Source organism: Spermophilus citellus, assembly GCF_964194105.1.
Source record: "Spermophilus citellus genome assembly, chromosome: 2".
NCBI classification, from domain to species: Eukaryota; Metazoa; Chordata; class Mammalia; order Rodentia; family Sciuridae; genus Spermophilus; species Spermophilus citellus.
Genome location: NC_138183.1, coordinates 176,209,371 through 176,226,929, shown reverse-complemented (window position 1 = coordinate 176,226,929; position 17,559 = coordinate 176,209,371). Strand labels below are relative to the sequence as shown.

The 17,559-nt window shown below is 37.7% G+C and overlaps 1 protein-coding gene across 3 annotated transcripts in view; it reads left to right on the top strand.

The window, feature by feature from the left end:
- FAT3 (FAT atypical cadherin 3) overlaps positions 1-17,559 on the top strand; it is a gene marked incomplete at its 5' end in the record, with an annotated part of 483,523 nt that overhangs the window by 137,313 nt on the left and 328,651 nt on the right. For all 3 annotated transcript variants that reach the window (XM_081281174.1, XM_081281175.1, XM_081281173.1), the window contains one exon: positions 4,389-4,703. In XM_081281174.1, coding sequence (XP_081137300.1) covers positions 4,389-4,703 — 315 coding nt within the window. The remainder of the gene's footprint in view (positions 1-4,388; positions 4,704-17,559) is intronic.

The window sequence follows — 17,559 nt, the reverse complement described above, 5'->3', positions numbered from 1 at the left end:
CCTTCCTGTGATTCTATAATTATTCCAGAATAAAAAGTTTAAACATTTTTTTTTAATGCCTGAGAACTGAAAGGTGCTATTTTGGTTGATTGGAGAGGATTAAATATATTATACATTAAATAAACAGAGTCTATTGGGTGTATCTACAAAGAATATACCATCAAAGTGTTTTTTTTTTATTTTGTTTGTTTTAAATTGCCATATTTATCTCTGCCAGGTAATTTTCATCATGTGATGAGTTCATGACCTCAAAGCATTCCTAAAAAAAACATATGTCCATGGATTGTTCAGAACTGTCATGGATGGTTGGGTGTCATTCTTTTTAGACAAGATGTCACTGGAGATGTGCTTTGTGGCATATGGGGATATGACTAGAAAGTAGATAAGGTGAAAAGCCATGCATGTAATATTTATCTGATTATGAACAGCTCCATCCATTTTTCCCTTTTATCTCAAATATTTAAAGCCAATTTAATGAGTACCAATGTACATACATATTTTTTCTCATATTTGTTCATGGATAAAGAAGAATAATTATAGCAAATATATGTCTCATGCTGAGATCAACTAATTCAAGTTCAAGCTGTGCATAGTTTTGCAGCAATAAATCAATAAATACTATCAGTGGGTCTGTTATATAGTTAAATATTAAGATGCCCCAAGAATTCTAGGCAGTTATTGTCTTTATTATACAGTAAATGAAGATGACATGCAAAAAATATTTAAAACATAAGCATTCTCAAAAACAAAGCTTAGAAAAATTTCAACTAATTTTTTTTTATAATTGATGTTGGCTTCTTTTTTGTTGTTTTTTTTTTTATTTATATTTTTTTAATGTGGTGCTGAGGATTGAACCCATGGTCTCACACGTGCAAGGCGAGCACTCTACCACTAAGCCACAACCCCAGCCCCCCCAACTAAATTTTTAAAGAATGTTAAATGGCATTTTCATGAATATAAAATGTGAGCATGTTATTTAACTCTGCTTTGAGCATTTTAATGATAGGTGAAAACTTGAGGGACAGGATGTGTTCCTGCCTGGGCTATCACTTAAGTGCTTTCCACTGAGAAGCACTACTTGAAGTCTCTAAGAAGTTCCCTGTAGATAAGACATTATTTATACCCATTCCAATTCCACTCAATACACATTTGTAAATGAAAGGGGTCATATCCTATTGATTCAGATTGGGATGAAGAAAGGACTAGCAGTCAACATAGCACCTGAGAAAGGAATTCTTAGACTGGAGAAGGAAAGCCCTGGAAAGACACCATTATCTTCTGATACTTGAAGCACTATCACAAGTAAAATACTGTTTACAGACTTGTTCACTTTTATCCTGGGATGTGTATAAAGATACAGGTAGGAATAGTGTCCAAAGTTACAGAGACCTATTGTTTGTCTCAGTGTGAAGAATCTTATATTAACTTAAACTGCCTAGTATGTAGTGAAGCTCCATACTACTCAGACATACTTGAATCTGAGCAGAGCTGGGTGCTGGATTAGGAATGTTATGTATGTATAGGGGGAAGGGTTTCCTTAGGGAGCCTGTTGTGCCTAGAATTCTTTGAGGTCAAATCTGATTGAGCAACGTTAGTTGATTTACCCCTTTGGTGATGACCACTAGCCTACTGCTGATTACTTGTCCAACACACACATCTACTGAATATCTGCTGTGTGCCAGGCACTATTGCAGGAAGTGAGATCATATTGGTTAACCAGAGACTCTGCCCATACAGAACCTACTTTCTACTAACAGGCATATGGAAGAGATGCTTTTCTGAGATAAAAACTCCAGTACTGTGCTGGTAATAGACCAAAAATATGTCACAGGCACTCATGTTCTGCATATTTTTATAAATCAAAACAGATTCTCATTGAAAAGAATCCATTCTGCTTTTGTTTTTCATATTTATATTTGCAAAGGCATAACAGGATATACCAAGATGTATCTCTTTTTTATGATTGCTACAGTCAGTATGGAGAACCCAAATAAAATATAATATTGCTTAAATAATGACACTTCTCTATCAAAGGAGTGAAACCTGTACATATGAAATTCTATGTGGGTTTGACTTCTACATAGATTAACAGGACAATATAGTTTTGGCTAGTGACTGTTTTCAAGTTTCACACACCAAAATTTGATAACTGGAGATTGCCTTTACTGATGGAGTGAACACTGGCATATTATTTAACATAAATCTGTTTCCTAATCTGTAAAATAGCAAATGCCTCATGAGTGCTTGCACTGTAAGAGATTTGCTGAATGAATGAAAAATTTGAAATACTCAATGAGGAATGCTTCTATCACAACTATCATTGTAACAAGTACACAACATTTTCTACACAATGATGGGTGTGGAGGAAGTGATAGTAGTAACGACTGGTTATAAAGCTGTCTCTCTGTGGAGATGATATGATCCTCTGTGGAAAACTATGAATTTATTAAACAAAAATCTGTTAGCACTAATAAGTGAGTTGAACAAGGTTGCATGATACGAGATCAACATACAACAATCATATTTTATTTTATATACTAGCAACCAACAATTAAAATTAAAAGTAAAATGATAATGGCATTTGCAAAACAAAAATATAGTTTAGAGATAAATTTGACAAAAGATATGCAAGATCTGTATTCTGAGTCTATAAAGCGGTGCTGTGCTTTGTCTTCCATCCAGAAACGGCCTGGTTTCATGTCATGTCCATCTCCGACTAAAGATCTCCAATTGCCCTGTGCAGCAGCACCACTCATGGTTGTGAGTGATTCCACCAAACTAGCCATGGTATCTGTAATGGTGTGTGTCCTCTTCTCGGATGTACTCACACCTGGCTTGGTATCCAGCCCTCAGAGCCTTCTCTTAACCTTAATGTCCTATTGACATTCTATTCTAGCTCAGCCCAGTTATAGAACTGTTATTCAATTAGCAAACACACATCACTGTGTTTATAATCACAAGTTTTGTTTTAACTTTTTCTTATTTTCTTCTCATTCCCCTATCTTGCATCTGCTTTTCAAATGTCACATTGGCATTTCTATTCTGACACCAGGTATCACTCATAATTTTTCAGGAATTTATTATGCTTTACATATTTCCACTGATAATATTTAAGATTGTCCATTGTCTCATAGCATGTCAACATGCAGCATTCTTTGGTGAATAACTTTGGAACTGAAATGTCAACATCAATTGGGTAAATCTCACTTTGAATGTTTTAGCTATTCTGAGCTGTGGGCAACTCTCAAGTCTGAGTATTTAAGCTTGTTTCTGGACAGACGCCTTCTTCCATCCCAGTTGCTATAGTTGGCAGTTAGCTTATGCAGGGTCTGCAGGCCAAATTATGTGTCTAATTTAGACAAAAGTCCAATAGGAATACAGAGGCTAGAGTGTTCCAGGACACAACTAGAAAGCAGGTTCTTGAATACTTTGTGGATTTTTAAAAAAATCTTTAAAAGGATTTACATGAATTTCACACCTTCTGTGAATACCCTATTAGAGATTTTATAAGCTGAGACCCAGATTTTCCCAAGATGATGGCCATCGCTTTTGATTCTCTCCCCATGTTGGATGAGGTCATACCAAGCACTGTGTTTTCTCTGTGATTTTTTCTGGAAGATGTCTGATTTCCTGGTTGACACTTGTTTCAGCTATGAAATGGAAAAGTTGTGGGTTAGTGGATCTGATATTTTTGTGTAACCAATTTAAAATGATCGTCTATGAGCATCTATTAAAGTGGGTCAGGGTTTATTTAGGGCCGTTCGTAGAATTCTTGAGGAGGATAGAACTCCTTCAGAAAGTGTGTTGAAATGTCTGCTTCTCTGATTGTTGTGGAATAACTGTGACATTTGATTTTCAAGGAAACAGTATGGAGGAGGCTTACATCCTTACAGGCAAAGGGCTATCAATTCTACCAGGCAAAAGAACATTTGAAAGTTTTCTTTTTCATTTTTGTGAATGAAAAATTTAGCAAAGAAGAGATTTTTGTTGCATAGGTGATCAACTCAACATCAGGTCAAATGGAGATATGGGCTGGCAGTGGTGGCATTGATTTCCTATGTGACATGAAAGTGTTTTGATCCCAGACCCACTATCTTCCCATTCCTCCCGGTTGTCTCTTTCTCTATATGTATGACATGTCTATCTCCAAAATTCAAATAAAGCATTTATGAATGCAATTATGCTTCACAAATAGTAGATGAACTATTTAATCCAATCCCACCAAGAATCATTTTCTTATGTAAAGAGTGACATCTGCATTTAATCTCACATTATGGATTTTTTTTTCCCCATATGCCAAGATTATTCAGCACACCCTCTGGAATGGGGCTGCTGACTCGGGGTCTTCCGTTTGCTGTAGCAGTCATACTCTCACCATTTTTTCTTAGGGGTCATCACTGCTGCAGATGTTCTTGACCGTGAGACAACAGGGTCCTATTGGCTGACGGTGTATGCCACAGACCGGGGTGTGGTCCCACTCTACGCCACTATTGAGGTCTACATTGAAGTTGAAGATGTGAATGACAATGCCCCACTGACCTCGGAGCCTATTTATTATCCTGTTGTCATGGAAAATTCTCCCAAGGATGTATCTGTCATTCAGATCCAGGCTGAAGATCCAGACTCGAGTTCCAATGACAAACTGACATACAGGATCACAAGTGGGAATCCTCAAAATTTTTTTGCCATCAATATCAAAACAGGTAAGGGAAGGCTTATATGATTATTTTTTAATATCGATAGTCCAGGATTTAAATTTATCACCCTGACCCTTGTTGTTCCAGATTGTTTATTTTATTGTCTAGAGAACAACATCTCCTTTCTGGAGGTGGTTTCTGGAAAGGTGAGTGCTCCTCCTGTTTCTTTGGTGTGTGTTGATTTCACCTAACACTGAAGTGAAGTGGTCTAACAGGAGTCGAGCTTTCATAGAAAGCAGTGGATTTGCTTTGCCCATAATAATGAAATGTGGTTTCCTGGATGCTCATATTGCTGTCTGCTTTCTTTTCTTTCCTGAGAGAGGGTATCCTGGCCTGTCCAGGGTTCTTGGGCAAGTGTAGCCTGGTCTGCCCAGCTGACTTTGCAAGGCCTGTCCTTCTATGAACTTCTCCCTTGCTTGGTTCTGTCCAGCTTTCTGTAGACAATATCCTTTAACCTTATACTCCCACACATTTTGTGACCCCTGCACTGTCCATTAATGAGTGTCAATTTTCAAACAACTTCCGGTGTCTCAATCTTTTCATAGAATATGAAAAACTTTAATTTTTTAAAATCTTTTGCTCAAAAGGTTTCTAAAGATTATAATAAGAGCTGAATTTGTTAGATAAAGGTCACAAAGGCCTGAGGATTGGGAGCAGGTGTGCAGTTTGGTTGACTGTGCTCTGAGACAAGGATACCCACTGGAAAGGTGCTCTGCAGAGGGCCACTGCTTGCTTGTGATTTGCCACTTTTAGATCTGAACAAAGGAATAAAACACTCAGAGGTGTAGTTGACAGGGTATTATTCATTGAAATTTAGAATAATGTAAATTAATTTTTCCCTGGGTCAGTGAGCGGGTACTGGTCTAAAGTTAGGCTGGGTTGATACTTGTTTGTATGGGCAGACTCAGCTTTCCCAACGAACTACTGAGAGGATTGATATTTACTTCTGCCTTTATTTCTTAAAGGAGAAATGTACAGTTGACCCCACACAGGTTATCAATGTCAGATTGCTATTGAAATAATTTCATCAGAATGCCAGATTTTTTTAAAAAACATATTGTCACTTTTCTCTGATTTTTGAACTAGTCAGTGATTATGTTACTCAGACTTCTGATTCAAATGATATATGACAGGATTTGTCTGGTGTTTGATAGAGTGGTCATCAGCTAGCAGTGTCTGACTAAGGCCACCTTGTATGGAAGGGGAGGACTCAGAGGAGCCTGGCCAAACTGTCAGAGCCACACTAAGTCTGGGCAAGTCCCCAGGCACCCATGGAACCAACCTCCTGATTTTTTTGTTATGACAAAGAAATTCATGTACTATGCAGACAGATAAATAAATTTAAAGACTTTACATATGTAAAAGTAAGGGTAAGGGAAGAGGGAGAGAGGACAGAGAGAAAGCAAAGATATTTTAAAAGTCCCGGTAAAGAAGTTGACGGCACAGACATCTTCGTATTCACCACCCAGTGGACTTTTCAAATGCCCTAGTCAGATTCTGTGTCTTTCATCTTGATCCTGTTGCCACCAAGTGGTCATTTCATTAGTGGTGGGCCCAGCATTCTCCTTTGAAGTTTAAAAAAAAAAAAAACTGAAAAAGGTTAGTTTCAAGTGTCTTCTTCTACTTTGGACTGAAAATGAAGAAAAACAGTATAGGTAAGAATTTGGGTAGGATGTGAAGAACTTAGACAACATATTTTGTACACTGATATAACTAAAGCTGTCTTTTATACGACTTTTTTTTTTTTTTTAATTTCAAAGACCTGTATTATCATAGTTTGGCCTACATTGCATAGTAAGAGCCTTAGTCACATCCATAATTTTCTGACCTTGCCATAGAATTTAAAAGAGTATTTGTGCCAGGAATGACATTTTTGTTTAACTGGTCTAATTGTGTTAAAGAAACATATAGCCTACTTTGTAGTTTTCAGACACAGAAAATGAAGATACTGGATTTTATTTGTCAAGTTATTCAATCACTAAGTATTTATTTTGCCTATTAGTTTTACAGCAAGATCTAATAAAAAAGATTATAAACTTAAGACATGGTCCAAAACTTTCAGGGACACAAAGTAGAATGAAATTAATATAATAATTAATAAATACTTATGATGGAGTGAAAGAATACAATAATTGATTTCAGTAGGGGAGCTTTACTCTGTATAGTGTTGGTGAGAGGGATGGTCAAGGGAGGTCTCCATGGAGGAAGCAGAATTTGGGGTTAGAAACTCTGGGCTTCAAATTCTTGCTCTGCATTTTCTAACTGGGAAACATTGTGGAACCCACCAAATCCAACAGACCTGGCTTCACCAGCTTGAGACTCGGGCAAGGTATTGAACCTCTCGGAAATTCAGGTTTTAGCAATGAAAGATTGTTGCAGAGTTTAGGGGTCCTCACGTGAAATGTTTACCACAGGGTCACAGCAAATGTTGATACCCTATCCTGTTTACATTTATCACAGACACATCACTTAATTTCTTTGGCCCTCAGTTTCTCATCGGAAAGTGAGAATGAGATGGTTTACTCCACAAGGTGGCTCGTGGAAAAACAATGCATGATGAGTTTGAAGGCTGTTGGTAAATGACAGAGCTCTATAAGACTCCTGTGATTTCTATGCCCGTTTCTTTTTGTAAAAATTGATTAATTAATTTATTTTAATTAGGTATTGACTGCAGGATGCATTTTGATTCATTGTACACAATTGCAGTACAACTTTTCATTTCTCTGGTTGTGCACGATGTAGCATTGCACCTTATGTATAGTCATACATGTACCTAGGGTAAGGATGTCCATCTCATTCCACCATCTTTATTTCTTATGAGACCCACAGAACCACAAGCCATGTGAAATTCTCCTTCAGTGTGTTGCTCTAGGTGTGTTGCTCTCTGTGGCACTCAACAGACTCGCTAGCAGGAATTCTAATTTTGGGCATTTCTTCCCATTCCTCAAAAGTCATTTATGTGGAAAAGTTACATCAGTATAACATTTTCCAGTAGTGAAGTGGGAGGAATAGCTAACCAATGAATTTAGAAAAGATTTATGCTTTAGATTTTTTTCCAATGGAATGTTGACACTAATAAATTGACCTTTTATTCTTTTCTTTGTGGTACAGCTGAAATTTATAGAGTTTTGTTTGGTTTTGACAATGCACTACATAATAAGTAAAGATTAAAATGATTAATACAAATGCAAATTATGTCAATACTTATGGTCTACAACTTGTAGCAGATAACAGATGTCCCTCACACCAAAGGAAGTGATTCTCTATTGGATAGTCTGTTCCTTACCCGAAGAATCACTTGGGCTTTTTCTACCAGACTTAGGATCTCGTAGAATGAGTACTCTGTATACTTTCTTCAGTAATTATTTTTAGCTTAAGAAGAAAAATAAAAGTTGTAGTGCTGTGAGGCCTTTGGGGAGCTGTATGAGGAACTCTTGATTAATTCCAGACGGAGCAGCTGAATTCAAGCACAGCAGAGTCTTGCTGGTGCTTTCAGAGGCTCACCCACATGTTCCAAGAAGGTGACACTAAGAGCAGATGTTCAAGCCTCTTTGGGTTAGCAGGAACTTTACTTCTTTCCATCAACTGTAAAAAATTCAAACTGGCCACTCACTAATCATCCAGGCTAAATTAGGGAACAGGGGTGGGAAGTTCCTCTAGAACTTCAGAAGTTAATTTTCATCATGTTTACCATATAGATCCACTTAGCACAGGGCTGACATGCCACCATTAGTAGAGCTACTCAATAATTGTAAACCATAAGTATGTTTTCATCCCATATTCCCTAGTAGAAAGATTGTATAAACTATAAGCAAACTGCTTCAGGTCTCTACTGTCTTCTGAGGAAGGCACCCTTTGAAATCAGTGTTACCTTGACTTACTAGTTGATATGTAGTACCAGGGCATAAATTCAGTTTTATAAAATACATTATGTACCACAGTTGACCTAAGCTTCGGGTGTTGGCAGGGTGGAAGATAAGACAGAAGAGAGTTTCTGCACTTAGGGAATTTAGTCTTGTGGAAAACATGAACCATCACATATATGATACTCTTATAAGGCAATTGCATAAGGAAGCTTATTTTAAAAATAAATGGTTGAACTCTGGACTATCAGCTGTAAACAGGGTAATATTGGTCAGAGCAGGTGAGGCGGCTGGGAGCTGCACAGAACTGAAATGGGCCCTGAAGAATGGGTTGATCTGCAGGGAGAGAAGCCTGTTGAATACCCAGGGACCATAAACTAGGTACACTGACCTGGAAAGCCTGTGTGTTCCTATTTGAGCTCCTTTCAGAGACGTGATATCATCAGAAAAGGTATTTAAAAGAGCCATGAATCTCCAGAGCCTTATAATTAGAAGTACCAAATAAAAATGCAAATCCCTTGTTTGGGGTTTGATAATATTTAGATTTTAAAGAGCATCCTTTTTAAAAACATTTTTTTTGAAGACATCTATTTCTAAAAATAATTGTTTTAGAAGGAAAAATGTATGTTTTAGTCAGCATTTTCCTGGCAGTGATTAAAAAAACTGACAAGAAAAATTTTAGAGGAGGAAAAGTTTACTTGGAGTCTCAGTCCATGGACAGCTGGCTCCATTCCTTGGGGCTTGAGGTGAGGCTGCACATCATTTCTTTGGCTTCTGGTGAGCACCTTGGGATAAGCCTGAGTAAAGTGCACTTTATGTGTAAGGGGACCACCTTACAGTAGAGTGTGGTGGAGGGAAGAGGCTCATGTAATGATCAGAAGCAGAGGGACACTTCACTTGTCAGATACAAAATATACACCCCAAAGCCACGCCCCTCCAGTGCCCACCTCCTCTAACCACACCCTGCCTGACTTCAGTTACCATTCAGTTAATCCCCTTCAGGAGGTTAATTCATTGATTGTGTCAAGGCTGCCATAACTCAGTCATTTCTCCTCTAAACCGTTTAGCATTGTCTCATACATGAATTTGGGGGTGACACCTCACATCCAAACCATAACAGCAATCATAAAGAGATCCTTTTAGTCTTTCCATTCCTTTCATTAAACATAGGTCCAGGATCAGCATATATGCTTTACTCAGAGTGTGTATCTATAAAGAGGATCTTTGCTTAATCCAGATCATCCAATGATTTATTATCAGAACTTGGACTTTCTATGTCTGTTTCTACTGTCTCTCTGTCTCCCTCTGAGCTTTTGCTCACTGGCATCTCCATGGGCATTTGAGTGCTGATGAAGCTTGGCTTTCTTTGGCTTCTGGTGAGCATCTTGGGGATAAGCCTGAGTAAAGTGTACTTTATGTGTAAGTGGACCACCTGCCCACTACCCCCACCCAGATCATTTGAGAGAAAGAAATCTTTAATACCTACCTTACAAGAATACCTCAAGTTCTACCTTTAACTATTGATTCCTTTGGGTGTAGACATTTTTTCCTATTAAATGGGAGATTATAGCTTATTACAATATTATATATCCTTACTTTTTGATCAAGTCTAAATAATAGCAGCTTGCCTTTTGGTATATGGCATAAGACTTTAGGAGCAAGTGTTAACATTAATTTAAAAAAAAGTAACAGAGGAATTCAAGTCCCACTCCAATCTGATAATCACCTGGTGAGCTTACTAGACCAAGATTCCTGGGGTGTAGCTGGGTGATTTGCATTTCTAACAAGTTCCTGGGTAATGCTGAAGTTGTTCCCCAGGGATCCTAAAGAGCAAGGCTGTAGAATTCATTTACCAGAGGGAAACAGAATAGGTAACAGGATGCTGAGAAACCCACCTGAGAAAAAGGGAACCAACTTTATAAATCATTCCCCTTTCACCTAATAGTGCTAGAATTTTGAGAATTTACTATGAAATTCAAAGTGCACACTCCACCCATTAACCAAATCAATTCTCATATCCTTGCTTATAGTTTTTGTTTTATGAATTGTAGGAAAAAATGAAAATTCCATCTTTGTAATTGTCCATAAGCAAGGACTCATACAGATTCCTAAGGTTTGTGGTTAATAAAAAAAATTGGGTTACATAATGTTTGTCCACACTTGTATTATTTCCAAATATATAGAATCAAGCAGAATTTGTTACTAAGTGGAGTCCAGACGTACTTCAATAAATAAAACACTATTGGATTTTAGTGGGCCATTATTTAAAAAGCATTAGCTCATGAGACAGTGGTATTTCAAAATAATTTGCCATTCTAAGTAAGCTAAGCCCTACATTTGTGCCCAGATCTGTTTCGTGGTTATCAGCTTAGAAAACCATCTTTTCTAGGATATCAGAAGAAAGCCTTACTTTGTGTATAATTACAGAGATTTAAAGGAAAAAAATACTGTGTGAGGGACAAGAGTACAAATAGTGGTGTTTGTATTTCAGAGGAAATGTGGAAATCTCTTATTGTTGGATCTTATTTCTCCTTTCTTTCTGGATGGCATGGCCCTTCCTAATGGAAAGCTAAATTCTCCTGAATGGGTGGAAATGGCTGCTGGATGATGAGTTGATATTCATAAGTACCAGGCACAAAGCAGATAATGTAGCGAATGAGTATGTATGAAACTGTAAATCACCCTTGCTCCTTCTTTCAGCCATGAAAGGAGGCCTTGTCCTATAGAACATTAAATTGTGTTCATTTAATCCAACAAGTCCAGTAGAACAAATCGAGCTCATGCAGATTTATCACAGGGGGTTATTTAAATTCAGCAGTGACCTTTGCATCCATATGAATGTGCTTCAAATGAACAAGGACAAAGGGAACTTCTCTGCACTGCCTTTATGTCCTGGGGAGGCTGCTCCTTTCCTCATTTGATGGACTCTCAACTGTGGGATGGAGGCAGGGAGGTAGGGGTCTCTGTGGATGGAGACAGCTTGGTCAGGTTAGGCTATCCTGCAAGGGAGAGCCTGCTCCCCCCTAGGCTGGACTCTGGCTCTACCTTCCTGTGGCTTGGTTTTGTTTACATGCTTGTTAATATATGTACCAATTTCAGAGTTTCTGAACCCCATACTATTGACATTTTAGGTTAGATAATTCTTTTTTCTGTGAAATTGTCCTGTGAATTTAAAAATATTTAGCAGCATTCCTGTCCTCTACAATGCTTGTCCCCTTCCCCCTAGTTGTAACAATAAAAATCTCTAAACATTTTTTTTTAATGTCTGGGGATATGGATTGCCCCTTTGAAAATCACTGATCTAATATGAAATACTTCATAGAACCCCATTCCATATGGCCCTTGTGAAACATCCTGTACAAAATAAATGACTAGCCATGGAGGCATGATAGTGTTGTTAACTTTAATAAAAGAAAGTGTGTGTGCATTATGCATGTGTATGCATACATATTAATATTAATAATAAAAATGAAATAAAATAAAAACAGGGAGAAATCCAAAGCTGCCTCTCACTTCCCTTTAACTTCAGACATTCTGAGTACTTGAAATCAAATCCATTAGGAAAAGAGAGGACAAAACAATAACAAAACTTCAAACATAATAAATGTGCATGAAGTTATCTCTTTCTCAGCTCTTCGTATTTGAAGAGGATTTGGCTGGCAACAAAATTCTCATCTGAATCTGTTTTGAGCAGCTTTCTCCAGAAAACAGCATGAAGAGATTATTTTGAGAGTTTCAGGGTTTATTCCCTTGAAATGCTTAAGCAGCTCCAAATCCTGTTCCTGCTTAATGTCAGCCTTCTGATGGATAAATATGTGGATTGTTTCATTCCTGGAATAAAGGTGGATGAAACACAGAGGGTGGGGGGAATCCTTTTGACCTCAATTTGGGATTCTGCAGTCATGTACCTAGATGAAGTCTCTGGAGGGCTTTAGCATTCTTAGTAAGTGTGAAGGGCTCATTTACAATCTCTGGGGAACTGGTAGGTTTGCAAGGACTTATATCACTGTTCAGATTACCATCTTTGGATACATCATAGGATTTTGAAGACTTCAACTGAGTGTGAGCTGGTGAGACCATGTGTAGCAGGAAGAATTTGACCCCCAAATAAATTGACATTCTGAAGGACAGGGCTGCCAGTTAGGCAACAGCATGTGCTTTACTATGTCTGTGAGAAACAGATTTGGATATCCAAGTTAACACAGTTGTTACTTGTAAAAGGAGTTTTAGGTACCATTTCTTTACAAAATTGAAATTGCAGGCAGGGATCAAGAGCTTTGGTGAAAAGAAGATAGAAATGAGCAGGCAGGAGCTAAATGATAAAAGTGTGGGAGAAATGATTCTGTACCTAGCTGGGAACCTGGCCTGGGTGGAGGTGGCTCTGGAACACTTAATGGAGCTGCAATGCATTGGTCACCCATGAGGCTAATGGCATTGCTCCATCTTCCATGTTGCCCCTGTCCTGTTGACCCACAGAGAGGAGATGGAAAGGGGGGCTGGGCTCCTGGAGAGCCACCCTGTCTCTCCAGCTCAGCTGTGGGGGGAACTGCTATTGGAAATTACTGAGAATGATTTGGGAGGGTGATGGAGTCACATAAATAAAGCAGATGATGGAGTTGTATTTATGTATAAAAAAGAGATTGATTGAAGTCATAAATTTCTCTTTTATTTCTTCTATCTGGGCGTTATTTCCACAGCAGTAATTTACTGCATTGGTTTATTACTTTCTTCTGTTCTGAAAGAAACTGTGAATTTTAATTGAAACTACTGCCCGCCTCCCACCATTCTTGGATGCCATTGTCAGGGAGATACTCCCCAGCTGTGTGCCCCTCCCTCCTGGGTATGACGGCAAAGTGGGAAGAAGAGCCCTAATCCAGAGCACCAATTACTACTCAGTGCCCAAGCCATGCTGGTGTGCTCACATGTTAGTGCATTTTATAATCACCACAATCATAGGGAAAAATTGAGGTTCTAGAGACATAGGTGGCTTGCCCAAAGTCACCAAGCTGCTCAATGCAGAGCTGGGCTTGATCTGATTAATCATCTTGATGCTAAAAACAAATGCTATTGAATTTGAAAAATAGGACTACTTGAACAGACCCATTAATGATCCCAGGACTTTGGAGGTCAGGGCAGTCTTTCAGGTGATTATGTGTACTCTTTGTTTAACAGGTGTGTTAGGAGTTGAATTAAATCAACCAAAAAGATAGGTTAAAGTCCTAGCCTCTACTTCATATCTATGAATGTGACCTTTTTTGGGAAATTGTATCTTTTGTGGATGTTAAGTGAAAATGAAGTCCTGTTAGAAAAAGGTGGGTCCTATCTCAATGACCAATGTCCTCAGAAGAGGAGAATTTGAACTGGAGGAAAGGCACTGAAAAGAAGAAAAAGTAACACAGTTTCCTCACCCCTTGTAAGATTCATTTATGAGTCCCTTTAACAAAAGGCAGGGAAAGCAAGAGAAAAGCATGCAAATTTATTTAACCCAAGTTTATGTGACTGGAGAGTCTTCAGAAATGAAGATCCATAGACATAAGGAAAACTGTATATTTGTATCTTCAGTTTGGATGAAAATGGACAGTTGCATGGAAGAATACTGGACAGAAAGGCCATGACCTAGTGGTGATAAACTGTGGGGAACTTAGCAAGGCCTCTTGATTCAGATTCTTCTTGGCTGCTTAGTTTCTTCCTACCAGGAATGCACAGGATGCCTGTTTCATGAAGGTCTTAAAAAGACTAGAGGATGGGAGATCAAAAGGACTTTCCACTTCTGCAGTTTTCTCTGTTTCCTTGAATTACTTGAAATAGTATGCCCAGGGGTCACATTCTGGAGTGTTGCATTCTGAGCCCCAGCAACAGCCACATGAAGATGGAGGCAAAGACTAGAATTGGAGGCAAGAGATTGGAGTGATGGTGCCAAAAAAGCAAGGAATACCAAGAATGGCAAGCAATCACTAACTAGGAAAAGACTAGGAAGTATTCTTTCCTGGAGCTGATACCCTGGTTTTGGCCCCCAAAACTGTATGAGAGTAAATTTCTGTTATTTAAGCAGCCTGGTTTGCAGTAGTTTGTGATGGCAGCCCAAGGAAGCTCCTACAAGGTGCATTTCAGGGCCCACTGACTTCCACCTCAGTGCTCTGTTCATTAAACCAAATGCTCAGAATTTTAGCACCTTCTCACTACTTCTTCCTTAGCATTAGCCAGATGATTTGTGCTTGCTGTTTGTTTTGCAGTACTAGTGATCTGTTTGAGCTTGATAACTTCATAGAGTAGTTGTATAAGGGGAGAAGTTTGATAAGAGATCTATATAGCATTGAATTACTACAGTCATTTCAGGACATGTGGAACATCCTCCATGGATGATGCTATCTCATCCTCTAGGGTGTTCATGCAAAAGGTGGCGAGGTCACATGGAAGCTACTCTTGACCGGCATTCAGTGTGTGTCACAAAGTAGGATCTCACAAGAGTCTTGCTCATTCTGTCATTTCTCTGGAAGCACCTTTCCAAAAAAAAAAAAAAAAAAAAAATCATTGAAGGTACCTACAGTAACTGCAGGATGAAGTATAGTTTCATCATTGACCTTGAGAATTTAAAGTTCAGTTTTGTCATTTTCTGACATCTTTAAGTGACTTTCTTCTTAGCATCTTAACATTCTTATAAAATTATGAATGTTTTTTTCACATTGAGGTAGATTATTCTAGGAAACCATATGGAACTCTAACAATAAAATTATAAAGCAAGCATGTGGTGAGTTATTTGGAGCAGTCTCATTAATTTGTAGCAAAATGACACATTTATTTTACATTTTGCCACACATAGTCATAGTTAGGCTACATAGTAACCCTAGAAAGAAGCCACATGGAGTGGTATGTAAAAGCTTGCATTTGAATCCTGGCTCTACTACTTCTTAGCTATGTGATGTTGGGCAAATTACTCAACTTCTCAGAACTTAGTTTTCTCTATGAAAATGTAAATAATTGTAGTAAATAATGAATCTCTATTAAGATTAAATATGTTGACATATGTGAAGTACTTTAAAGAATACTTGTTATGTAGTAAACTCTAAATAAATGTTAAAAATATATGCAAGTACAGAGTTTGTTTTAGCTAACGGCCTTGTATCAGTGAGATATTGTATCAGTGAGACCTTAGGTGGTTGCTGTTTTCTAACTATGAATATGTAAAACACTTTACCTGTAGGTTCATTTGGTTCCTTTTTGATTAAGACCATGTTGGCTTTCATATAGGTTGTCATCTAAATAAGCTGTGACTGACGAGTGAACTGTGATGGTTTGAAGGGGAGGTCATCTCTCAGGCCTGTAGAAACCTCTCTCCCTGTCTTAGATATTTCAATTTACCGATAATAATATAATATGATACCTTGAAAAGTGCACTAGTACAGGTACTTGAGTTATCTATTCTATCCAGTCCCCACCACTAATTTCTCTTATAACATTGAGCAAGTTTGTTTCATGTCTATAGGCCTCAGAACTCTCAGAACTGACACTTTTCTGTGTTTCTTGCCCTTAGAGCCTCGAATATGCCCTTCAGTGCTAATATATACTTCTGCCATCAAAACTTGAAATGAGGTTGTCTTTATATAAGCAAAATGACCATAACATGCTCTGGAGGCCATGTCAGAAGAAAGGCTCAGGAAAGAAGAGCTATTCCCTAATGTGGCTTGTTACACAAATGTTAAAAACTAAAATGAGACTTTAGATTTGGTATTTATGGGGAGTTCAGTGAAAGGTATCTGCCTGTAGGTCACATTATCTCTGGCATTTTCCATTGAGTGATTTGAAAATTTGCCATCACTTTTCATCTTTCATTCATGAAATGTTTTGCATCATGACCTAAAATAAGATGTTATCCAGCATGTGCTTTGATTAAGCCCTGAATTACATTTTAATAGTTCTTAGATAAATATTTACTGGGTTAAATTTTATCCATAGTGTTTCATGGGAAAATTTGCCAAAGTTGTTGTTTAAAATGAATTATTCAATTTTAGACAACTCATATTTAATCTGTTAAACAAGACATGCATGAAAAACAACCTGTCTTCTCAGAATTTCACCCTGTGAAATTCACCCTTTGTGCTCTTGAGAAGGACAAAATCCCTTTGGTTGGAAGTCTGTCTCATCCACATACTAATGATAGAGTAATGGGCAAGTTTCTTAAATTTTTATAACTTAGGTTCCCCATCATTAAAATGGTGAAAACTGAGTTGTTGTGAGACTTAAACAGGCTGGTATATTTTATAAAGCACTTACCTTATCTGTGAATGTATAAAGTGGTATAAAATATTAACTATTATAGCTATTATTAGAAGCATCCAAAATTCTTTTCCTTCAACAGAATTTGCTTATAAACAATTCTCTTTCTTGAAAATTGACGACAATCTGCCTTAAAAATTTACAATATATGCTACTATGCTTTCATGTTTTATGAGTGCCTACTGTATACCAGGTGCTGTACCAGACACAGAAGGCCCAAGAATGAATTAACAACAATGTTACTCTTTAAAAACTGACAGACAAGAATTCACTCTCAGCTGACAGTTATTGCTACTGTCATACAACTTCAAAATGAAGACATTAAGCAAATAATATTATGGGTTTTATGGGATTTTTTTCCATCAATAATAAATGGTTATACTATTTATTGGTTGTTTTAGGAAGGAAAGCCTTTGAGAACATGAGTGAGGAGATGTAAAATAAATCCATCCCATTAGAAGCAGACTATTACAGGCAGAAAATGTGGAGCCTTTGCCAATGCACCATTTTTAAATATGTTGCCATTGCAGATACTTCAGTTAAGCAAGACAAATCCAATTTTACCTCCCACCACTTAAGTAATCTCCTCCTTGTAAAATTTCCTATTTTATAAAGACATACTTCATCATGGCTGTATACATCCTAAATAGTTCATTTTTTACTTAGTTAAATTGTTTTCTGTCATAGTGAGAAATGCTTTCTTCTGAAGAAATGGTGTTCATGTG